We start from the raw sequence: 24,702 nt of genomic DNA, 5'->3' as shown, positions 1-24,702 counted from the left end.
AAAAATTAAAAGAGCCAAGATTTCAACTCTTCAAATTGTCTGCTCTTTGAGCTGGCATCTGCTCACCTGCTGGGTCTCAGTGGCAGGCAAGAAGAACGGGTGAGCTATCTGCCCAAACAGAGGAAGACTCCCAAGACACCTGGGGAACTCAGTCCTCCAGTGGAGATTTTTAGGAGGTGCCCTAAGGACCTTGGGAATACCAGGAGGATGAGACTTGGCAACAAAAGGCCTAACTTGAACAAAAAGCTTTGGGGTCATGATGCCCAGGAGTGAAGACACATTCAAAGGCAGCCCCAGGTATCTATCCATTCAAAGACCCATGTCCCTGGGAAGCCTGTACAGCCATGTTTTCTGAGCCTGGAGAGCCTGCCCACTGTCCAGACCCAGCGAGCTGGCACTCCCTGGACCTGGTATAGCCCTGAATGGCCAAAAGCACATCTGACTTCAATTCCTGGGCTTCCTTTTCCCATGGGGGAGAACCAGAGCCAGCTCTTATCCCTGCCACCCAAATTGTTCCAAGTTTGAGGTTTACCTACCCCAGAGAGCTAGGGGCTGCTCCTTTGGAGGGACTTGGTTTGTTCTGAGTGGCATTCAAGAAATGAATCACATGGAGTATAAAAGGGCAGGCCCCTTGGTCCCCCAGCCTGGAGCCCTGCACATCAGATTCCTTGGCTCTGTTCCATGGCCAGAGAAGGAAGGCCTGGTCTTTGTGTGGTCTTGGTTCTAGCAGTCTGGCTGGCTTAATCATTTAGATGGCACCATGGCATATCTCAGTTGCAGTTGAGTGAAGACAGTGGAAGCTCTGCTTTTCCATCCTGTAATCTGCCGCATTACTGGGGTATGCCCCTCTGGCTGCTAGCCAAGCTTCGGAGTCCAGAGAGGGGCAGGTCAGGTGGGGCAGTGGGCAGGTAGGAGGCGGCTCCAGGCCGGTGCACAGCCCCATAGGAATCCAGGCCCAGCCCAACAGCAGGATCACACACAGCAGAGGAAACCTAGCCAGGCTGCCCATCGAACCCCATACTTAAGCCTCGGAGATCAGGCTCCACGGCATGCCAGGGTGACTGCAGGGTTTGTCCTTTACCCGTGTTCCCCTCTCCTAGAAACTTGTTTCTGAAGTTACATATTACATAGTTCCAGGGCCCAGGCTTCACAATTCCTGCCTGACAGGCCAGCTTCAACATTCCATAGCCATCCTTGCTTGAGCCAGACTTGGGCCCTATTCCTTCAGTTTCTCCGATGGTTATTTTCTATCTTGCATGCTGTTGAGTCAGCTCAGTGGCCAAGTGAGGAACATAGGAGTTGGGACTGGCTGTCACAAAGCCAGAAAGGGAAACTAGAGCTTTTGTTCCCTGTGGCTGCATCCATAGTCCCTGGGCATTTGTACCGTGGTGGTGAGACCCTGTACCGATCCCAGTTCCTGGTAAAGTGGGTACTCCTCTTCCTGAAGAGAACAGGTATTACAGCTTTGCAGATAAGTACCAGCCCATAGGAGTTAAATGGGTGAAATCTTCTTTGGGCCTGACCCCAGCAAGACCAGCATCTCGAGGCTCTAGCCTTCCTCCTCATGCCTGTGAGTCAGGGACAGAGTGGGAATGCCCACAGACCACCTTCTCGGGTTAGCCAGATCATGGGGCTCAGGGGGAGGGGGAGGATCAAGCTCCTCCTTCCCCAAGGGGAGGTAAAGGCAAGGTGTCTAGCAACTTGGAAGTTGTCTATAATGACCTTTAAAGGCCCAACGGTCTGTCCCCATCTCCTGACTAAAAGGCATTGCATCCCTATTTCATATCACATGACAGAGAAACCTGTTCTCGTGGCATGTAACATCCCTGTAAGAGCATTGTATATGATTTTGTATTTTTTAATTCATTTTAATCTACAGGTTGGAATCTAATTTTTAAATTTTATTGGAACTCACATTTTAAAAAGAAAAACATTTAAAATAATAATAAACCTTTGACCGGTGTCTTCCAAGTAGTTTGATCAAAGAACTTATAAAATGTTTTTAAAGCACAGCCTAGAGTGTAAAGATTGGAAAGCCCCATGGCCTCGCCTTGTGTGTATGAAGTGTAAATCTGGTTTTGTTTTGTTGTTTTGGATTCTTTTGGGTTTTTGTTTTGTTTTGTTTTGAAGATCAGATAGTGATCACTCTGAAAGATTGAAGCCAAGAATTTGTAACTATGATATTTACTGTAAGCTGTAGAACATTCAATAACTATTAAAAAAAAAAAAAAAAGTTTCCAAAAAAAAAAAAAGTCCAGGATGACCAGACTGGTGGTTCTTGGGGCAGGGAGACAAAGGCCACCACTTAAGCCAGTGAATCCCCTGGGTTCTTCCCAAGCTGATTCTAAACTTGTTTTCACCAGTCAGGTAATGCCTATGATGCATCTCCCTGCAGATAGCAGGTCTTCCCGGGGAAGTAGCCATCAGTCGGCACCTGGACTAAAGGTGGGTGACCCAGGGAGGCCACGAATGAGGAGGGCTGCCATCTCCCAAGGGCCTACCATATGTCCAGCACTGTGCTTTATGTTTGGTTAACTCTCAGAATCCCCACAGCCCAGTGGGAGGTGAGCCTGTCAAGAGGTGGGCAGCCAAGGAGACGAAGTACCTTGGCCAAGGTCACAGAGCTGGTGAGGTTCAGAGTTGGAGCTCACACTTGGTCTGGCTCCACAGCCCAGGCACCAGATCCCACATTCTGCCCACCCTGGAGGTGGTGTCTATATTAAAGGGTGAATTTTGTCAGGTGGGAAACCAAGGGAAAGCTTACAGGTTTGTAGTCACAGAACGGCAGTCAAGGGAGGTCAGGTGGTCTCCATCCTAATAGTCATATGCGTCAGTTTTCCATCCTGAATCTTGTCCTCCTCTCCCCTCTGGGCAAAGCAGCTGCCCTAGTCCAGGCCCAAGCTTCTTCCCCTGATCATCGTGGCCACCATTCCCTTCCTGGCCCCAACAATCCACGCTCTTCCAGCCTATAAGTATTCAAACTCCTTGACTGGAGAGAAAACGGAGGCCCCACGAGGCCAGTTGACCTAGCCTGCACTAGAGCTGTAATTACAATTCAGGACTCCTAACTCTCCCACCCTTTCTGCCACCCCGTGCCTTTGCAGAATGCTCCCCAGTACCCCCTGCTGTCACCCGACAGGAAGCTCATTCTCCCTCCCTTGTAGTGGAAAGTTCCGTCAGATGTGGGGAGCAGAGGGCACCTCTGGAGAAAGTGTCACAGCACTTGCTCCAGGTCACAGGGCCAGGAGCAGGCAGGGAGGTAGAGATCTGGGCTCCTGTCCTCAATATTCCGGTCCTTGGGGTGAGGGGTGGAGTAAGGAGAAGTCAAACTCTGAACTCCCCTCAGCCCCGCGCTGCAGCCTGTCTTCCAGCTTCCAGGGCAGCCAAGATTCAGAGGGGAAGCCTAGGAGAGGACAAGCCAGAAAAGGCCAAGAGCATTGGATATACCCCTACCTGATCCCTCAGCAACTCATCCCATCCTTTTGGGAGCTAGGCCCAAGGGACAGGTGAAGAAATCTAAGCCAAAGTCCTAGTTTTACCTTCCAGCAGACAATGAGGGGTGAGGGGCAGTGCTGGAGGGGAGCTGTGCTTATTACCCAGGGACCAGCACCAAGGTGAGGATTCTCTTACCTGGCCTGGGAAGCCTGTCTCCACAGCAAGATGGCATTTGGAGTCCACAATCTAGCCTTCCCCTGGGAAAGGAGGCCAGCGATAGGAGGGACCACTTCCCACCCCATCTACCCCAGGGCATTGGCTCTTGCTGTCTCATCATCTTGGTGTGTCATCCAAGTCCTGGGTGAAGTGGGGTTGGTTGGCTGAGGGTACAGCCAAATTTAAGAAACCAAACCCTGAGATGGAGCTAACGGTCGGCAAATAGGGACACCACATAAGACAACCCTGGCAGCCCAAGGGAACATTTAAGAGTGCTGATGACACCTACTAGTTTCCTGCAACAGACACCCTGTTCTAGACTTTGGCAGCCTTTGGTGCTCTAGAAAATTCCTCCTGATGTGCAGCCTGCCTCCTTTCCTGCACACTTCAGAAGCCTGTGAGAGAGAAGACTGTGCCCTGGAGAAGCAAGAGGCAGGGAGAGAGCAAATCTCAAGGCACATCTGCCTAACTTCTCTGGGCAGGAGTTTTTTGTGCTGCTGCTGGGCCAGGCCCCTGCCCATGGCTTCCTCACAGGAGGAAGCCTCTACCCACGGACAAGATGGTGATCTCCCCCACTGGCATCCTACCACACCTCAGCCTTGGAGAGCCCTGGCCAGGTTGGGCAGGAGTCTGGGAGTGGGCGTGGCAGCAGCTATGGCCTCAGGGGACAGCAGCACCTTAGGCCACTTCTGGCTACAAGAGGAGCAGCAGAGGCCAGAGAGTGAGCTGGGCCTCCAGTAGTGCTAGCCCAACAGCCACCTTCCCCCAGCTGCAGCAGGCCTAGGACCCCCATAGGCACCTCCCAAGGCTCCCTCAAGCATCAGTAGCTGGTTCCTCAGCCTCTCCCACTAGCATTTAAATGTGTCTCCTTCCATCTTTAAAAAATATACCAAATACCCAGTGAACCCGGAATTAAACCCTTTTCTTCCTGACACCTAAATCCCCACCCACTATTTCGTGGCACAGTGAGGCTTCTGCAGGGAGGTCAGTCCACTCAGACCTGGTCCTGCTCTTTCTCCCCATGTCCCTGTGTCCATTGACCAGGGGCTATGGCAGTCCTGACACTTGTGACCTACCCTGCCCCTCCCTCACCTTCCCTCACTTGTAAGGGAGATCACCACCTCCTGGCAGTGCCCCTGGAACAGCCCAAGAGTGCCCTGAGCTCTCTCAGGTCCAGTCCCAGTATAAATGCCTACTTAAGTGCTTCTAGATACTCTTGTAGCCCAGATCGGCCTCTTGAGCACTCCAGGCCTTCACATTCAGATGTAGGAGGGCTGTATCACAGCTATCCCTAACCCCTTGACCTACAACCCATTCGCAAACCCTAGCAGTTCTTAGGAGTCTTTGGTCTTTTGGATTCCACCCCCCACACACACTCCCCACCCCCCCACCTCCACTGTCTCTTGCCTGAACAGCTGGAACAGTTTCCTTGCAGAACTCCTGCTCCATCCTCCACACTGGCCAAGAGCAAACTGACCAGTCCTGCTTCTTCCCTTCCTAAATGCTTTTTTTATGCATCACTGGCATGAAAACAGGGTGACCAAGAGCACCTGTGGCTACCTTCTGTTGCCCACTCCCACTCTGCTCTCCACACGTGTCACCTCTGACTACCAGCTTCTCCAGTTTCTTGTAGTTCCCTGGGCCTCTGCACATGCTGTTCCCTGTCTGGGGACCATGCTTCCACGTCCTCTAGAGCTGTGCTGTCCAAGACAGGAGCCACTGGCCATATGTGGCTATGGAGCCCTTCAATATGCTAGTTCATTATTAAGATGTGCTTTATAAAGTACTAGATTTCAAAGCAAAAAGTTAATGGCTCATTCATAATTTTTTATACTGACTTTATATTAAAATGAAAATATTTTAGATATATTGACAAATACATTATTGATAACTTTCATGTTTTACTTTTTAAAACATGGCTATTAGAAAATTTGAAATTACATATGTGGTGTGTACTATCCATTGGACAGCACTGCTTCTAGGAGCTTCAGTGAGAACCCAGCGAGGTGAGGGACCTCCTCCAGCCCCACCTCACATGCTGCCCCATGCCCACCCACCACAGAGCTGGCACCGCAAGGGGAGGGATGGCCTGTCCCACACATGGTACCCGACACACAGATATTTGGTGAATGGACGGGTGACCTGGGAAGAGGCACAGGGAAAGAAGCTCCTCATGACACCACTTTCCCACCTTTTATTATCCAATAAATGGATGAGAATGTAGACAGGACAGGACAACAGCAAATTTTCAATAAATAAGAGAAATGGGGATGGCAGTGGGCCCCATGCCTGCACGGCCCCACATAAATAACCAGGTTGCTGAGCTACAGTGGATCTAGGAACTGAGCTGGGCAGTTGCCTGCACTGCCCAGGCTGGGGACAGACACACCAACCCCACAGGGACACAGAAACCACAGAGGCCAGAGGTGCCTCTCCAGCCCCACACCTGCCTCTCCCTGATAGCTCCTGAGATCTTGGGGTGGCTATGCAGGCTGGCACCCTGTATCAAAGCCCTGCCCAGGTCAAGACTGTTGTTCCAATTTCAATAAAAATAGTGGGGGAAGGGGCAGCAGATACATGCATTAAGCCCCTTCTGTAGGCAGAGCCAGAGACAGGCAGCCCCATGGGGGCGTGAAGGCACAGGCCCTGGAAGCCGCAAAAATGGGGCCATATAAAGCTACTAATGGAAGGGGTGGCAAAGACTCCAGCTCTCTCTGCACAAGACCCAGGCCAGAGCCTGCACGGACTGGAGAAGCCTTGGGACTGGAGAGATCTTTCTCTCCCCACTTCCTGGTCAGAACAACTATAACCAGGTGATGGCCAGGGGTTTGCCCACGATTAGAACCAGGGAACCCAGTGTCCAGCCCGTGGCTTTTTTTTGCCCCTTCCCTTTACAGGGCCCGCCAGAAGAGGAGGGAGAGATCCATGCTAGGGCCCTGTACAGAGGCAGGGGCAGTTAACTACCAAGGTATGGGGCCAGGGGTGCCAGGCAGAGGACCCCTTCCCACGGCCAAGGCCTAGTGACCTGGTGGTACAGAGGATCCTGCAGGGGCGTAGGGGCGGGGGCAAGGGAGGGGCTCTGAACCTGCTCCTGCACACAGCACCTGCCGGCTGGCCTGCCTCTTCACAGGGGTGGGCGCTCCCACCGCCAGGCCTTGGCCTTTGCTGTTCTGTCTGCTGGACCATTGCTTCTTGATCCTCACAGGCTGGGCTGCAGTTCTACCTCCTCCAGGAAGCCTTCGGAACCTCCCAGGGCAGGGCTGCAGCGTCCTCAGATGAGGCCGACCATCAGATAACCAGGTTGCTCTCACTTAGCCGGACCACATAGCGGTTCTCCTGGGAGACGGGAGTAAGGGGTTAGATCCGAGTCAGGGGGCTTCTGGGCTCCAGGAAAGTGGCCCCTGCCCCACGCAAGTCAGGGTTGGCCCAGGTGCCAACAGACACTCTCCCCTTCTGGCCCTCACCTCAGCCTTGTTCTCTGCTGGGGGCTTCAGCCACTTAGTATGGCTTCCACCACTTCCCAGCAGTGCCCGCTGCTCAGTGGGGAGGCCGGGTTGTGGGGAATCTGGGAGATCACCCCCTGAGGGTCCAGCCTCCGTGATAGTCTTCAACTCAGAGGCTGCTGAACTCGACCGTTGCTCCGGAATGCGGGCCACTCGGAACCTGTGAGGAGTGGTGGTGCCGTAACCCGCCCCCTCTGGGTTCATTAAAGAGGAAACCCTGGGTATAGAAAGGGCAGTGGCTGCTAGGGTCCCACACCAAGTTCATGGATCAGAGCCTGAGCCCTTCCTATACCCTCCTACCCACAGATAAGCCCCCAAGCCCCCCCATCCTAGGTTGTAGGTAAACAGTCCTTTGGCTTGAGGGGCCCACAGTGGGATGGCTGGAGGCTAGGACCCTGCCCCGGGGCCTAAGGGCTCATGTGAGACATAGCAGAGCTGGGAAGACCAGACTTCTCCCTGGTCTCCCCACCCCTCTTCTGCCCAGAGGCCTACTGAGGCCAGAGAGGGGCCCTCACTGAACACAATGTTCAGGGCTCAAATAGAGTCCCTTATACCCCCACCCTGGGTATAAGGTCTCTCCCTGACCCTTCTGTGTTTGTGCCCACCTCACCTGCCCACAGACAAGATGGTGATCTCGCCCTGGCGTCCTGCCTTGGCCCCAGCCTTGGGAGCCCTGGCCGGGTTGGGCAGGACTCTGGGAGTGGGGGTAGTGGCAGCTGCGGCCTCAGGGGACAGCAGCACCTCGGGCCACTTCTTCTGGCTACAACGGGAGCAGCAGGGGCCAGAGAGTGAGGCCAGGCCCTGCACGGTGTGGAGGTGGTGGCGATGCGGGCAGATGTGTGGCATGCTGGGAGTACCCGGCGGCAGCCTGCAGAGGGCACAGGGGGGAGCAGTCACCAGGGCAGGCCAGTGCCAGGGGGTCCCAGGAGGTAGGAAGGGGAACCAGGGTACCATGAAAGGAACACAGCCAGTGGGAACTCCCCAAGGAAGCAGGCTGATTACATACGGGTTTGGGGCACCTGCCCACTCACCTGGGCACAGGCCTGTGGCTGGTCTGCACCAGCTGTTTGCTGTGATACTCCTTCAGCAGCTCCTCCAGGGCCGCCGCATTCTCTGTGGGCAGCTGCAGTCAGAAGCCGCTCTCGGCCAGGAGGGGCACTCCCCACGCGCTCCACCCCCACCCCAGCCGACAGAGCGCCTCTTCCTCCACCTCTCATCAGGCAGGAACAAGAAAAAAAGGGGCAGCGCCCTCAGCCGCTGGCCAGGGAGCACCAGAGGCTGGCCTGGGGCATCCCGAAGGGAGGGGCGGGGCACAGTGGGACTCTGACCCCCCCACTGCTGCCTCAGCTTCTGGGAGGAGACAGGTCCTCTCCTGGGCCTGGCGACAGGATCAGAGCTTCCTCTCACCTTTCTTCTCCGTGATCAGGCGTACCAGGACCCCAATAGTGTCCTCGTTGGCATCCTCAGCCCGGTAGGCAGGATTGATCCCTGTGGAAAAACGCAAGAACTGTGTGATCCTGGGGTTTTGGCGTGGGGGGGGGGGGGGGGGGGGTCTGGGCTTGACAGCTATACCAAGATGTGGCAGCAGAGGGCACCCCAGACCTTCCTATAAGCTGTGCTACAGGCCTGGGGGTTTTATGCACCAGCGGCCCTCCAGGCCTCAGCTCTGGAAGCTCATTATCACCGCTTCCTGGGGCGGGGTAGCCTTTCTGGGGCCTGATGTCTCCCCTCCCCAGCTTCAGGGAGCTGTGGGCTTTCTGCCCAGACCCCTGCACAAATCTCTGGCACACTGCCATTCCAGGCTGATCCACTTCCCTTCACACCACCCTGTACGCTTAGCAGGACCCTTAGGGCCCAAACCCCAAGAGAACAAGAATGAGCCATGGGACCAATCCTAGGCCAGCAGCAGACAGCTCTTAGGACTTGCACCCAGGCAGCAGCCAGCAGTTAGAGGAAGCCCTAGGCTAGGAAAACATGTGCAGTCCCAGGCAAGAGGGCCTGAGCTGCCATCTTCCTGCCCGCCATAGACTGCAGTGTCAGGAACCAGGCAGGGCCCCGGACAGCCTAGGGCAAAGGTACCAGAAGCACCATTTCAATCCTGACTTGGCAACAAGGCTCCGTGGGCAGTGTATCTGTTTCGGGGACCCCTGCCCTACTGGCCCTTCAGGGGATAGCTGGGTGGGGGAAGAGGTAAGGGGCCAAGGGCCCTGGGGTGGGGGCAAGAGGAACATATCTCTCCCTCTGGTTCCAGGACTCCTAACTCAAACCACAGCTTGGAGCTGAAACCTGAGCTCCTTGTGGTGCCCACTAAGGACAAATGCCCTGCCAGTGGCTCAGGTCAGAGGTCAGCTTGAGTTCCCAGAAGTCAGTCCAACCCTTGAACCACATACACGAAACCACAGCCCCTAAGGAGTCCAGACCCTGACAGCTGGGCAGGGCCTCACCCAGGAGAGAATCCTACTGAAGCCACTTGTCCTCTGCTCTGCCCCTGTCGTCACCTCAGGCCTCTTCACCTTTCCTTCCACTTGATCACTACAGCCCACAAGCAGCACCTCCAGGAAGCCCTCCTGGTTAGCCCTCTGCAGGTCCCTTCCAGTTAGACCCTCTAGGCCAACAGGTTCCCTCGCACAGCCCCCCAGCAGAGCCGGCCTGGGCCAGTCCGTGCCCCCTGGCCTCCCCCACTCAGACCTCAGGCCGGGCCTCACCGCTGCCTCCACCTCCAGGGCCGGGCCCAACCTCCTTGTGGGCCGTGCAGTGGTAGCCCTTCCGCTTGAGCAGGTTACACACCAGGATGCCCAGCAGCCCCATGAGGCAGAAGACAGGCACGATGGCAATAACCGCATACTGGGCAGCGGTCTCTTCGGGGCCTCCCGCCCGGGTACCATTCCCAGGCTGCCGAGTGTCCCCAGTGCCGGTGGTCCCAGCTGCTACCTCCACACCACGTCGGGCCCGCCGTCCCCGCTCTGAGCACCACAGGATGGAGGCACGGAGGAAAGACAGAGGCAGAGAGGCCCAGGGCCCGAGTTAAAGTGGGGGGGGGGGGGCACGAACGTGTCCAGAGCCACCTACGGCCACTCTCCATCGTGCTGGGGAAGCAAAGGCCACACCTCACCGGCACCACGTGGTTTTGGCCATCTTATCAGCCTGAGCAAGGCCGCCCCACACCTCAGGGCAGCTAGACCCCCAGCCCCCTGGTCCACCCCTCATTCTGGGGTGAACAGACAGCATGAGATCTGGGCACACGAATACCGGATGCCGCCTCCCCGTGGCTAGGTCCATGAGTTAGTTGCCTCAGAAAGTGACAACAGGTGAGAGGTGTGTGTGAGAGGGGAAAAGGACAGGAAACAGGATGTTAGCTCCTCAGCACCCCGAACTACCCCCCACCCCATGCCCCGAGCTGTGGCTGCCGCCTGCTGGATGGTGTCTGCCACTCGGAAATACGGTGCGCAGACACGCTGCCAGCAGAACAACCGAACACATCCTGCCGGACACCCTCTGGCTGCACACCGTTCCCCAGGCTCAGGATTGAGGGCCCCATTGTCCCAGATGGACCAGTCCTAGCCCCATCTGCCACTCACCATAACAGCTGCGAATACCCAGAGGTGTCCAGGGGCACAGCTGACAGGGGACATGGGTGACCTCTGAAGCAGCAAACCACCTACAGAGAGAGAAAACATCACTGAGGCCCAAAAACTATCCTTAAGAAAGGCTCCTGCCAGGCATACTCACTGAGCCTGACCCACCCCATTTTACAGATGGGAAGACTGAGGCCTGCTCAGGGAGGGGGTGAGGCTGGGACCCTAGGACTCCAAGTCTTGGTCACCTAGCCGTGAGCCCTCACAGCCCCCCCATGGCTCACCCGGGCTGGCAGTCTCCACATAGCGTGTCTTGAGTCGCTGTGCCTGGCTGGGCCTCCAACCTCCCTCGAGGGCTGCAGCGGGAATGGGGCTGGCATGGACCAGGGCCCCACGAAGCAGAGAAAGTGCCAGGGGGACAGGATCGGCATAGTGTGCCCTGCCCCAGGTCCTGTGGGAGGGAAAGGGTAAGAACAAAGCCAGGAACCAGGCCTCAGGTCCCCGGGAAGCCAGGCCTGGGAAATCCGCCCCTGGCCTCAACAGTCTTCCTAAGACAGGGCAGGTGGGCAAGGCAAGCTCACCAGGCTGGGCTCCTCCCCAGGTGGGCACTGCCAGGGGGTCGTTGATATCGGAGTGGCCAGAGGCCAAGACAGCAGCTGGAAGAACAGCAGGCAGGACACACTGAGAGTGCAGAAAATGCTGGGATGTGGCATCTCTGGGGCCATCTGTCCACCACCCACTTCCTAATGCCCCTAGGAGTAGGGACCACTGACCACTCGGGACCAGCCCCCAGGTATCAGGGACACTCTAATCTCAATCCCTTATGCTGTGAGTAAAACCTGCCTGTCCCATGCCTGCGTAACCGTATCTGCTTCTGGAAAGTGCTGGAAAACCCCAGACAGAGCCAGATCAGGATCTCAAGCCCTCAGGTCCCCGAGTCACACCCATTCCAGCTAACCAGGATAAGGAGGAAGGGCTTCCGAATTCCTCTTCTCTCAAGTTCCGTCTGCCTTCCGTCCGCCTGCCGCCACCCCCCCCCCCCCCCCCCCCCCCCCCCGCGCCCCATCATCCCTGGGGCCAAGTCTGGAGCCAGTGCTTCCTATTCTGGGCCCTCAGAGGAGTATTTGGGACCACATCCTCAGTGACCTCTCCACACAAAGCCAACCGTTCACACTTGCACACCCACACAGGCCAGGATGCATCCCCAGGAAAGGGATCTCAGGATGTAGCGCCCAGCACACTCCACTGAGAGCTCCCTCTGCTCCCCATCCCAGGCCTGAACTACCTGCCCTGAATCTCTCCTGCCGTGGGGAGATCTGTCCCACAACCTGTCTTCCAACTTGGGCCCAGCTTGGGAGAGCAGGCAGGGAGCAGAGCCAGCTGCCCTGGAGGGCAGAGGGAGTATCACACAGGAGGCTCTGGGGCCCTCTGCAGACCCCAGACCTGGCTCCAGCCTGCCAAGCACTGGGAGACCTGCACCCAGAGCTGCATAGGCCAGCAGGTGCTTCCTGCAGAGGAAGAGCCGTGTCACCAGCCCTGGCAAGGTTCCTGGCATGGTGTCCCTGAGCACAGAGGGCTGGGGCACAGGGCTCTGTACTCCTAGATCCCATCCCCAACTCACCACAAAAAGGCAGGACAGGGGCCAGTGTGGCCAGCTCAGCTTCATCCTTGGGCCCAGGGAGTCACCAGCCTAGGAGAGGAGGATGTGAGGCTCAGCAGGACGTGAGGACAGGCAGGCAGCTGCTCTCCTCCCCTCCCGGGGCAGCTTCCAGGACAAGACCAGGGAATTTGCAAGGTGGTGTTGGGCGGGCAAACCTGGGGTAGTCCGGCCCCTCTTCCCCCACAAACCTGAGTAGAGCTTGCCTTGCCCGCCTGCCCTGTCCTAGGAAGGTGGCCAAGGATGCACTGTGTGGGGCTGGCCTCCCAGAGCAGCAGAGGAGGGGGATAGAGTACTCTGCCAGGCTTGGGGGGCTTCCCTGAGGAGCAATGGCTTCCTTCCCCTTCCATAAATAGGCAGGTGCTCTGGGAGGAAGGAAGCCCGCATCAGCAGTCCTGGGGGTGGGGGGCGGGGGGGGGAGCTGCGAGTGTGTGCAATCCCCTCACGCCCAGACTGCACCTCATCTCTAGCTCCCAGGCTCCCATCACCTGGACTTCCTGGTGGGTCTTGGTTTTCCCTGCTTTCCTGCCTTCACTCTTGCCATGTCTGCCATGTCCTTTCCTTCAGCCATCAAACACCAACATGAAGTCACCTCTTTCCAGAAACCTCTCTACATTTCCCTTTCCCCAAAGCTGAGCCCAAAACTCCTGTAGGTCTCCCTGGGTAGGGAGACACCCCCACCATCACAGTCCTAGTCTCCCTACGTGTCCCACTCCCCACCCAGAGGTCTTCTCCACCAAAGGATGTGGAAGGATGTGCCCAACACTGGGATGGGTCTGAGTGCATCTCTGGGGCGGGAGCAGACCTCCTGGTGTCACAGCAGCCAGCATTCGGCCTTCTGTCCTCTCTTGGTCACCTACTGCTGTGTGCCAGGCACTGCCCTTAGCACAGGAAACAGCCTAAGACAGACACTGTCCCTGTCCTCGGGGAGCTCACATCCCTGCTGACCAGTGACCAGCAGATGAACAGGGACTGTTGCCCTGCCAGGTGGGGGCAAGTGCCAACAACCAATAAGGCAGGGTGAGGGTGCGGAGTGGGAAGGCCACTGGCCTACGGTAAAGCACCCAGGTTCGGAGTATGGTGTCCTCTGGAGAAAAGCCTCCACCCAGTGGGCAGGTGAGAAGAGCAGGAAGGAAGATTCGGTTTAGACAACAAAAGGGGCTGTGGCAAAATAAAGGAGTCCTGTCGCATGTTTCCGGGGGGCCTGCCTTCAGGCCCAGGAGGGTGAAGGGAGCTGGATCTGTCAGGCCTCAGCCACAGGCCATACAGCTTCTGACTCCCAAAGAGCAGCCAAGCCACTGGCTCAAGGCCTCTGCAGATCAAGGGGCTCCCCAATTGGAGCCCAGCCCCATGCCGCCCGACGCCAAGCCCGGTGGGAGAAGCACAGCCACACGAGAGCCCCTCAGGCCTACAGGTGTCCTGGCCTTCCCACCTGGAAAAGGAGCCGGAGGAAACTGATCCCCATACACAGACCATGGTGGCATCAGCCAAGGGTTTGAATTACACCACAGGGCGGGGGGCGGGCTGCGGGCACAACACCCCGGGACTCTCCAGGTCACTGGCAGCGGCTCTCGGCCCAAGGCCAGCTAAGGGAAAATGTGGGACAGGAGAAGGTCGGGCCACAGCAGAAAGGCAGTCAGCTCCCAACAGGCTGCATACCCAGACCCATCCCCCGACCCGCCCCCTCCTCTAACTTGGTCACAAGTCTTTCTTTCTAGTTCCTGGCCCAAAAGGTCCTTTCCCTTACCCAGGCAGCTCCCATTCAAGCCCTTCTCCCCATGAAGACGCTTCTTCATAGGATCTAACCCACAGACTTGACCATAAGCCCCCAGACTTCAGGCTGGCCCTACAGGGGCTGGGGTAGGAGTGAACAGAGGCACAACAGCCACAGAAGAGAGGGCCCCAGGGCCACCTCGGGCCCAACTGGCACCTACAGGGTGACCCAAACCCACAGGGAAGGGCTGTACAGCTGCTTACCTCCAGGTAAATGGGGAACTGCGATCTCGAGACTTCCAGGAGGAAAATGGGGGTCTGAAGGCCCAGACTCAAAGCCAGCAAGGGCCCACTCAGGCACATTCAGACATTCGCCGCCTCGCGCCCTGACGCCTTCTAATTACGTGCCTTCTAATTATCCCAAACTGGTACTTACTCCAGTCTGGCCGCCGGAATCTCTGCTGACAGCCGCTCCCCCAGCCCCCACACTCAGCTAGACCGAGCCCCCCAATGGACTGTCCAGTCAGGCAGCCCATGTCAGCCACCCAGAACCCCCTCCATGCATACACCTGCTGCTCTGACCTCCCTCTCTGCACCCCCTTCCCCACAAGGCCTCCAGCATCCAAGCCTAGAAGCCTGGAATCTTGACTGAAAACCAAATTCAGATCAAAGCCCCCTGGCTGGGGGGTGTCCGGGAAGTCTCTAACCCCACCCCTCTGCTCAGTCCTAAGGCCAGGTAGTGCGTGACCTTTCAGAGCCTCCAGGGGGCCTCAGGAAGGCGGCCAAGACTCACAGCAGGGGGCCTCCTCTCCAGGCCTCCAAAAGCCCCCTGGGGCAGAGGAGGAAGTTGGCCTAGAGGCCACTCCTCCCATAGTCTCCCGGCCTGGGCCTATCCGGTTCCCCCTGCCACCTACTCCCTGTGGGACTTGAGCCCCTGCTTCACCTTGCAGGGTCTCAGTGTCCTCATCTGCAAGATGGGGATACTGCTCTTCCAAGACAAGGCTGTGGGGAAGGTGAAATGAGGTAATAAGCCTAACACTGGCCCTGGGTAGGGTGATTTCCACCCCTTCACTCCCTTCTTCCCCCCAGCACCTCTGGCCCAGGTTTGTAATTAAGTATCTGTTTGCTTACTTGTTTGGCTCTGCTCCCTGCTCCCCACCCCACCCCCACCTCGACAGCAGCAAAGGCAGGGTGTCTGTCTCACTCACCGCAACCCCCACCCCCGCAGTGTCTGGAGCAGGGGCCACCACAGAACAGGCTGGGGTGGGGGGCGGGCTTCCTCACAGGCAGTCCACCCCCACCTCCAAAAATGCCCAAACAATTAGAACCAGAAATTCCCTGGAAGAAAACCAACTAGCAAAGCCAGGACCAACCACTGGGCAGTGGAGCCCCAGGGAGGCACAGCCCCCAGGCCTCAGAGAAAGAGGAAGCTGTGACACTCCCCAGCCCTGGCAACTTCCCCTTTCCCAGAACTGTGGGCCCCAGGCTGGGGCCCTCCTCTCCATGCTCACCTCCAACCTCACTGGGCCTGGCCTCCCAGAGATCGCCCACCTCCCAGAGGTCACTCACCACGCCTCGCCCCTGGCCCCCAGTTCAGCCCCAACTGCAGCCTGGGGACCCTCACACTGGGACCTGGCCCCTGGCCCTCTCCCTACCACTCTGCCTCCCTCACCAAGGCACTGGAACCTGCTGCTTCCTCCACCCAGAAACCCTTCCCATCACCTGGCCAACACCTACTCTTCCTTCAGAGCTCAGCTCAGAGCCATATCCTCCTGGAAGCCCCCTCCTGTGTTCATCATCCTGCATTTCATTTAACCATCCTGTTTACCCGGCCCGACCCCACCCCCCCCCCACCCCCGCCTTCTCCCCTACCCCGCATGCCCAGTACTCAGCACACAGCCTGGCCCTGGGTAAGGAGTAGGTATATATCGAACTGGGGATAGCTGGGGGACCCACGGGGGGTGGGGGGCAAGGTAGGGGGAGATGTGGTGGGGAGAGCAGGGATCAGCAGAGTGCATAGCTTCCGCCAAGGCTGGGAGGACCCAGAGGCTGGGGGGTCGGGGGGGGCCATTGAAACTGGATCTGAGCTAACCTGGGGGAGAACCATCCTGCCTGGCTCTGCTCTCCTCTGGCTCCGTGACTGTGGACACTCCCTCTCCCACCAAGACAGAAGGCTGCTGTGAGGCCAAGAAAATTCACCTTAAATACTCAGCATGGAGCCCAGTACAGAATAATCCCTCAATCAGCATTCACCGTGCCTCAGTCTCCCCATGTGTAAATCATGGAGCAGGGAATGGCACACACTTGACAGGCAGGTGTGAGGTATAAAAAATTCTTCTATATTTACACATAGTGCTTGGCCCAGAGCCTGATACACAGGAGGTGCTGGATTAGCCGAGGTGAAGGTCTGGGAGGTAGGAGGGTGTAAGAGGGGAGAGAGGTCTGGAAGGATAGGTGGTGGGAGTCCAGGTCACACCAAGACTTGGATGCAAACTGAGAAGCCTACACTGCCCTCAGGGCCTCTGGGAGACTTGAAGGGTTGGGGGGGGTATGGAACAACTTGCCTCTCAGAGGGCTCCCCGGGCTGCCTGCCAAGGAGGCAGGACTGGGGAGACAGAGGTGGGATGCAAGTCTTCACGTGGATCAGGGGTTGGGAGGCAGGTATTTCTGTTTCCCAGCCAGGGGCCCTAGGGCCTGTGGAACCCCCCTGCAGCCTCCAGAGGCTGGAGTTGCCTAGGAACACATCTGGACACAGGCCTTCCTTGGCAGTGGCCGAGACAGAAAGACAAAGGCCGCCCATCAATAGAGAAATCCAGGTTAGCAAGCAACCCAGTGGTTCCCTGGCAACTGGGGCTGAAGTAGGACAATGTCCACAGTGGGCGGCGGGGAGAGCAGCCAAGCATGCCTCTCTTCCATCCTCCACCCTCACAGGGAAGGCAACTGACCCTCATTCCCTTGGGGTCAGTCTGTCTGGTTGCTCCACTCCTCAAAGAAGAGATGTGCATCCCTGTTTTACACCCAGGTAAACTGAGGCCACAGGCGATCACTGGTATGGGTCACACAGCCAGTGAGTGGTGATGCAGGGCCAGAGCCCAGGTCTGATTCTGCTGCCCACCTCACGCGCACCCCACTTACCCTGCGCCTAGCCTAGGGCCCAGCATCTAGCAGATGTTCTCTAAGTGTGGTCAACTTGCCAGCAGAGGCTAGGGAGCTAGTGGCACCCAGAAGCGGCTCACTAAGAGGCTATTTACAAAGCACCCAGGTGAGCCCCAGGGAAGGAGGTGCTGCCCCCATTCCCAGGGGCTTCTGGGGCCTCCGGGGTTTCCCTGCATCCATAGTCATTTGCATACTGCCTTAGTCTGTGCCAGCTCCTGCAGGAAAAGGCCCTGGCACCTGTGAGAGGCAGGAAGCCCAGGGAAGGCTGGGAAGAGGTGGTCCCAGGGTGGACAGGGTGGAGGCCAGCTCCTCAGGATGCTGACAGGCAGAGATGTAGGGAGACTATCTCAGGGCCATTCGGTGAGAAGGGCACCCCCATTCCCACCAAGGCCTTGGGCAGCCATGGTCTCCCAGGCCACACCCCTTGGGTAAGGACTCCATGCACGTGCACCCCAAATCCTGCAGCAGGGCCACCAGACAGTGGCAGTTCCCTGGCCCCACTGGGTTCTCCCCCTCCACCCCCAGGCTGCCACAGGGCCTGCGCTTTTAGAAGCTCAGGGAGGTGAGGTGGGCAGGTGGGGCTGAGGGAGCTAATTGGCCCTTGAGGCTAAGAAAAAGCTGAGGTGGCCAGACTGGGCCCATCCAGCTCCTCCCAGTCTGGTGTGGTACGGATGCAAACCCTGCCCCTTCCCTGATCTGAGTCTGGGGCAGGTGGGGGTGGAGGGGGGCACCAAACCACACAGTCGTCTCTGGGGCAGAGCTGGGGCTCCCCAAATCCCCTCACTAAGCACTCACTGCATGCTCATTCCCATTCCAGGCCTCAAAGATAGGGTCCCAGGTTTCACAAATGAGGAAACTGAGGCTCAGAGAGGCTAAGCAGTACCCTATAACAACTCAGTCTCAAAGGAGACAAGGTTTACCCACCCAGGAGCGGGGGGCAGACGACAGGCAACCCATGTCCTTGCCACACCAGGCCTGGCATTCCTGCTGCTTCTGCAGGCCCTGCTCTGGCCCCACAGCCAACTGCTCAGCACCCTGGCTTCCTGCAGGGAGCCGGGGAGGGCTGGAGGACACCCCACTGCCCACCCACTCATGCTACTGCTATGTCTTCCTCCGAGAAGCCACCTTTGCCTCAGATCCCAGAGGCACAGCTGGTACCGCTCGCCAACATGTCAGGTCAGCCCAGAGTCCACGTTGCACAAGCCCTACCCCATCACCCCCACTGGGCGAGGCTTCCAAGAGACTCACAGGCCCAGGCTGCCCTGTCCTCTAGACTTGGGGTGCCGGGGGAAGAGACCCCTCTCCCCAGCAATCCCAGGCCAGGCCCTAACCAATGGTGACCGAGGGCTGGGCTCAGCACAGGCGGGACGCTGGGCTCCCGAGCAGTCACTCCTAGGTTTAAGCTCTGGCTCTCACTTAGCTCTGTAACCTTGGGCAAGTTACTCACCCTCCCTGAGCTTCCGGGTTCTCCTCTGCAAACAAGGGCTCTGGCCCCTGCCTTCAGAGATGCTGAGGGGATAAGTGGAGCCACTATAAACAGTGCGGACCAGGGCCTGGCCTGACAACCTCTCCAATTAGTTCTCACCACAGCCCACAAGGGCCAGAGGAAGAGCCAAGCTCAGAATTAAGCAGCATCCAGCCAAGGTCATCCAGCAGCTTGGAGTAAGCAAGGGTGCTTTGGGGAACCCAACATCAGTCCCAGCAGCCTGAGTAGAGGAGCCTCGGCCTCCTAGGATGGCCCCTGGCTGCCCATTTCCCAGCTGCTCTACGGGCCTGTGTCCACTTTCTCCCATGCCAGCTGAAGCCACGGTCCGGAAGGTGGAGGGATGCTGAGCAGTCAGGACCCAGCCTCACAGCTCCAAGCCTCAGTTTCCTCCTCTGTAATTTGGGATAGTTGTGCTTATTCAGCTGACCTCTTGACTGGAGGATCTAGAGTTTAGAGAACAGTGGCTCTTCTTACAATCACGCTTCAGCCCAGATGCCACCTCCCCCTGCAGGAAGCCTTCCCAGCTTCCCTGAGTGGACCCTCCCCTCTCTTGCCCCCTCAGCCACCTGTGATCTCCCTGGAGGGTGGAAGGCACATGCACGTGCACACAGGAAGCTGGGCACATAGCTGGGCCAGGCCCCTCCCTCCCCTCACTGTTCCTTCTCACCAGTGACCACACCATCGCCATCGCCATCGTGGTCCAAGATCCAAGCTTAGGTCCCTCCCTCCAGGAGCCTTCCTTCCTTCTCTCTCCACCCACACAGTCAGACCCTGCTTCTAACTGGCTGTAGAGGCCTCTCCATCCCGCTCTCCCTGCCAAGTAGCCAGGGCACACACTCACAGCCACATGGGAAGTTTATTTATAGAGCTCTCATCTTTCCCAGGGTGGCCCAGGAAAGAGCTCTGGCCTTCCAGGCGGCAGACCCGGGTTAGGATCCCAGTGACATTAGGGTCTTGCAAGTCCGTTCCCCTCTCTGGGCCCTCCTTTCCCTACTTGTACCTGGAGAAGACTGCTGGCCCTCAGGACATGAGGCTAAAGATGTGAGAGCCTTGGGGGCCCTAATCCCAGGGTTGGGTACACAGTAGGGATGCAGTACTGGCTTCCTCCTGTCCTCGTTGCCACCCCAGCCACCACCACTGGGGCCAGGCCCAGGCACCCAGGCCCTTGGCAAACAATGGGTACTGAGCTCTGGCAGAAACCTGGTCCAAGCAACCCCCGATCCTGAATGGAGATGGGGCCAGATGGGCCTTGCTGGCTGATCTTCAGCAAAACCCCTCTCCGCCCCATAAGAGAGGGAGGCTGGCCTTTACCCAGCCAGGCCAGGTGAACAGTCCCACCACTTCCTCCTCCCAGTGCAGGCCAGCATGGTCCTTTTGTGGAAACTGATGCCAGAACTGTCAGACAATACTTGCCTCCACCTGGAGACAGGGCTATGCAAGCTCTTGAGTGCCAGACTCCAGCAGCAAGACTGTGTGACTCAAGCTAGGGCTGGTTCCCTCCACCCTGAGTCTCAGCTTCCCCAATGAGCAGCTCTGGAAGGAAGGAGATCCTCTGTCAGTACTGTTGAGATCTGAGCCCAGGGCCTGGCACACAGCAGGGAATTTGCTGGCCCAGAATGTCTGGGTATGCAGTACCCAGAAGAGCCCCACATCTGTGTCTGTTGCCAAACTGGTGAGGAGGGACTGCCGGGCAGGTGGGACACAAAAAAGAAGAGGGACTAACCTTGGGCTAGGAGGGCTTCCTGGGTGAGGGAGCGCTAAACTCTGAGTGGCCAGGAGGGCTCTAGAAAGAGAAACCAAAAGCAAAGGCAGAGTGGAACTGAGACATCTGGTAGGGAAAGAAGGGTTTGAAAATGTAAAGTTCGAAAGGTCTTGGAAGTGTCAACACTAGGATGAGGAGTCTGGACTATATTGTGTAGGCAAAAAAGGAAGTTGCCTAGGGAGGATGCTTGGACAGTGCATGGAAGAACGGGAAACGGAGGCAGAGAGGCCAGTACCGGGGTCTGAGGCAGGACATCAAGGCCAGAGTGGAACATAAGAGGGAGCCCTGATTTTGTGAAGGTGTGTCTCGGGCCTGCTTCGTGCCTTAGGCCACATCCTGGCTGACAGGAAACCTGTAGCAGCAGAGAAGGTAGGTAGGTACCACATCTGGAGGGTGAGAGCCTGAATATGAGGGTTCTGGAGCCCTTGGGAAATCCCAGCACTTCTCAAACCTCAGTCTCTCTCTCTCTCTGTAAAAGGAGGCTGACCCCATGAGCAGGGGCAGAGTGCTGACTGCCCCTCAAAGTCTCCGCTCCTTGGCCAGACACAGGTGCCTCCGTCCCGCAACTATCAGATGAGTCTCAACTGGGGCCACATATGGAAACCCAGCCTGGCCCCACCATTGTCATCCTGGGAGGCCCCAGTCCCCAGAAAGGTCTAGCTCAGGCAAGGCACGGGATAGGGCTGGGAGGGCCTCCATCAGAGCTAGGACCAGAAGACGCTGGTCCTTCTCCTCTCCCAACCCCTCCCTGGGCCCTGAGCTATTTCCCTGTTTGCTAGGGATGGAAATAACTCAGGGTCAGCCCCAGGAGACCAAGATAACTATTCTGATCAGCCCCAAGAAGCACAACTCCAGTCATTCCAGAGAGGACCAAGGGACACCCTGACCCCAGCTCTAGCAGTGGTAAGGACTAGCAGGGGCCTCTGGGAAGAATGGGGAACTGAGAAGGGGCATAATCTCAAGGTCACCCCCAATCTGCCCCCTACCACAGAGTGTGGGTAGATTTGGGAAAATGCCCCTAGAGCAACTCTGAATAGAGGAATAAAGCCTCTCCAGTATGGTGAAGGTCACTGGGACTCTCAATTATCCTTGCCACCCCCTGGAGCTGGGGCCGTGCTGCTGACTCCTGACACTCTTTGTAGCTATGTGGATGCTTCCAAAGCCAGTTGCAGGCTCTAGAAGACAGGAGACAGGCCTCTCTGGTGACCTCTGGCTAGGGGTGAGACCTGTGGAAAGGGAAGAGGAGGAGGAACAGGAAGACCACATAACCTACTCACCCGCAATGTTTCAGACATGTGGGCAAATAGACACCACTTTCAGAACTCACAAAGGGACACCCTGGCAAGGCCATGCTTATCAGTCCAGGTTTGAGAGAAGCAGCCTAGGTAAGCCCTGAAGATATTAGAAAGGTGGGTGGCCCTCTCCAAGCATCTCACATGGTTTTGGGGGCAAAGACCGAATTCCAATCCTGGCACTGTCCTGTCTCTGCATGACCTTGGGGCAAATCACTTTGCTTCTCTGAGCCTCAGTTTCCTCCTCTGAAAAACAGTCACATCTCAGAACCACTGTGAGGATTCAAAAAGAATACACCATCAAGTGTTCAGCATAGCACCTGGCACTGTCCCTCTATCCTCACCCCAACACAGAATGCAACCAACATTTTCTGAGGACAGAACTCTAGATCCTTTAGCAGGTATCCCCTCACCCCTCCTGGTCTAGAGAGTCCAATTTTCATTCCACCCTGTATAAACCCAAAAGACCCTCTTGTGGGGGTAGGAGCCTCAGAGAGGAAGGGGCCCTGCTCCAGGTCTCCAAATCAGCGACCACCTGGGAACAAGTCCCACGGAAAGGGAACTGAAGGAGACTGGGACCAGTCGAGGTCTATGGATCAGAATTCTGGGCTTGGTCAGAGGAGCTGTACTTCCATCCCGGTCCCCAGCAGCCAACCTGCCCCCACCTCCCACTGCAGTCTTCTGCCAGGAGGGAGGGGAGAACAAAGGCAGTTGACCCAAAAACAATAGAGGATCCCGAAGTGATGATTCACAGGCCATTCACAGCCCAACACCTCAGTGTGCAGAAGGGGAGACTGAGGCCCAGTGGGGGCAGGGTCCGAGAGGAAGATGGGCCCAGTGAGAATACAGGTTACTAGGGACAAAGCTTTTCCGGGTGTCTGGGACCTCAGTGTGTGAGTGTGTGTGTTTGGGAGGCGGAGCCTGAGGCTACTTCAGGGCCCCAAGGCGGCTGCCAGAAGTGTCAATCACCACACCAGATGCCACCCAGCCTTGGCCTCCTCTCCATCCGCCAGAGCAAGTCACTCAGGGTCCTCCTCTCCACTAACTAAACTGAGATCCTGAGAAGGGGCAGTTCTGGAAAGACCCCTGGCCTCCCCTCCTCCCACGACAAGCAGGTGTCTGAGGTCCCTCCTCCTTGGGCCTCTTACTCATTCTCCTGAGGCTCAAAAGGGACACACACACACACACACACACACACACACACAATACTTGCTTGACCCAACAAGCACACTATGGCTCCAGTGATCTGGGGGCTGGCTTGTCAGTCACTCACATTACGGAGCCGCTCTGGCCCTGCCCTGGTCATGTCCCGGGCCACACACAGGCTCGGGGACCGGGTGTCACAGGAAGCTGGGGCGGGTCACGGTCACCCGCAGGGGCCTGGGGTCTCTCTCACACAATCACACGCACTCACCGGCCTGTCAGAGGCACACAGAGCCCCTCTGTCTCCCGCTTGGCCCCAGCGTCCCCGCTCAGTGTCCCGGCCACACGGACTCCCGGGTTGGGCCGCCTCACGCGCCGTGTCACCCACAGTCACGGGCTGACACCGTTCAGAGCCCCCCCTCCGGCCACCCCGCGCCGCAGCCGCCCCGCCCCGTCCCGCACCCGTTCCGGGTCTCGGCCCAAGTTTGCCGGGCCGGGGGCGTCTCCGGGGCCCGCCGGCTCCTCCGACTGCAAGTCCCGCCGCTGCTTCGCCATCGCGCACGGCCGGGCCTGGCGGCGGCGCGGCCCGAGAACGCGCAGGTCCCGGGGCCGGGGGCTCCGAGGCTGCGGGGAGCGGGGCGCGGACGACGCCGGGCCGGGGCGCAGGGGCTGGGGCCTCGCGAGCGGGGGAGGGCCGGGGGCCGAGGGCTGGGGCCGCGGAACCCGCCGCGCCGCCAACTTCCTCAGAGACGCGGGGGGGCAGGGGCGCCCCTCGGTCCGCACCCCCGGGCTGAGGCCCCGCGCGCCCGCTTACCTGGCCGCCCGCGGCAGCTCCAGCAGGGCCCCGGGGTGGCAGCGCGGCCCGGCCCGGCTCGGCGAGGGCGCAGGCGGCCGCGCAGGCTGCGCGCCTTTTGAATGAATCGCCGGCCGGGCCGGGAGGCGCCAGCCCCGCCCCCGCGCGTCACGGCCGCCGGCCCCGCCCCCGACGTCAGGCCCCGCTCGCGACCCCGGCCCCCGCCCCCGCCCCCGCCGCGCTGCTCCGCGTCGCCGTCTCTCGCGCCCCGCCGGCACTGCAGGGGCTGCGCGGGGAGGAGGCCGCTCGGATCGGCCTCCTGGGGCAGCGAACCGAGAACGAAGGGGCTGCGCGGCGCGAGACACTGCACGCTCGGGTGCTGCCCCCCCCGGGTCCTGTTTTCCTCCCTGAACCGGCAGCGCCACAGAACCACCTCGCTTTGCCGACGAGGCCGAGGCCTGTCCCTGGAAGCCCCTGCCTAGTTGGCGAGGAAGCCCAGGTGAAAGTGAATCTATAATGGACGTCCACGCGGTCATCTGCGCATTCCTCCGGGCCCAGCCCAGATCTCTCTCCGGAGGCCTTTCCTATCTCCACTCCCCCCCTCACCCCCTCCTCTGACAGGATGGCAAGTCCCTCCCGGCAGGACAGATGACACTCGGCTCTCCCTTCCCTGCCGCCAGCTGTCCACTCTGCCAGTTCCCATCGCCAGCCATCAGGGTGCCCAGCAAGGCAGTGACCTGGACCCCAGGACGCTATTCACCTCGTATCCCCCCACCCTCTGTGAACTGGGCCCCCTGGGGTTGTGCAATATGGTGGCGGGGAGGAGGTGGCAACCAGAGTTTCCCCTGCTTCGTACTGAGGAGATCCCAGGTGGCCCTCCCAGGCCAGCAGGGAGGGCCTCATGCTGGGGCAGAGGCCTGACTGGGCAAGGGATAATTACAGCCCGTGACTGAGGTAAAGGAAGGTAAATA

General features: G+C 58.3%; 1 protein-coding gene across 8 annotated transcripts; it reads right to left on the bottom strand.

Moving 5' to 3' along the window:
• Nucleotides 1–5,467: 5,467 nt before the first annotated feature.
• On the bottom strand, nucleotides 5,468–23,912 carry RELT (RELT TNF receptor). Of its 8 annotated transcripts, none has more exons than XM_041730726.1 (12): nucleotides 23,753–23,912; nucleotides 20,155–20,274; nucleotides 12,351–12,419; nucleotides 11,311–11,385; nucleotides 11,014–11,180; nucleotides 10,733–10,812; nucleotides 9,860–10,117; nucleotides 8,562–8,642; nucleotides 8,186–8,267; nucleotides 7,765–8,022; nucleotides 7,116–7,371; nucleotides 5,471–6,987 (listed from the first exon to the last, which is right to left on the bottom strand). In XM_041730726.1, exons 3-12 carry the CDS (start codon nucleotides 12,393–12,395, stop codon nucleotides 6,940–6,942), a joined length of 1,350 nt encoding a protein of 449 aa, XP_041586660.1. In that variant the 5' UTR covers nucleotides 12,396–12,419; nucleotides 20,155–20,274; nucleotides 23,753–23,912; the 3' UTR covers nucleotides 5,471–6,939. The 8 variants fall into 8 exon arrangements, with proteins under 8 accessions (XP_041586656.1, XP_041586662.1, XP_041586663.1 ...); XM_041730727.1 differs by lacking the exon at nucleotides 23,753–23,912 and adding an exon at nucleotides 23,401–23,478; XM_041730722.1 differs by lacking the exons at nucleotides 20,155–20,274; nucleotides 23,753–23,912 and adding an exon at nucleotides 23,401–23,741 and having other exon boundaries at nucleotides 5,468–6,987.
• Between the last annotated feature and the right edge of the window lie 790 nt (nucleotides 23,913–24,702).

This window comes from Vulpes lagopus, chromosome 15 (assembly GCF_018345385.1).
Source record: "Vulpes lagopus strain Blue_001 chromosome 15, ASM1834538v1, whole genome shotgun sequence".
NCBI lineage: Eukaryota > Metazoa > Chordata > Mammalia > Carnivora > Canidae > Vulpes > Vulpes lagopus.
This window is presented reverse-complemented; position numbering and strand designations above follow the sequence as displayed.

Excerpts from the sequence above, each read along its gene's own strand:
- RELT (XM_041730721.1), bottom strand. The coding sequence starts at position 14,462 with ATGTGCCTGAGTGGGCCCTTGCTGGCTTTGAGTCTGGGCCTTCAGACC. Across the intron at positions 11,181-11,310 it reads CTGGGGAGGAGCCCAGCCTG|GACCTGGGGCAGGGCACACT; the intron begins GTGAGCTTGCCT and ends TCCCTCCCACAG. Across the intron at positions 6,988-7,115 it reads CAGCAGAGAACAAGGCTGAG|GAGAACCGCTATGTGGTCCG; the intron begins GTGAGGGCCAGA and ends CCCGTCTCCCAG.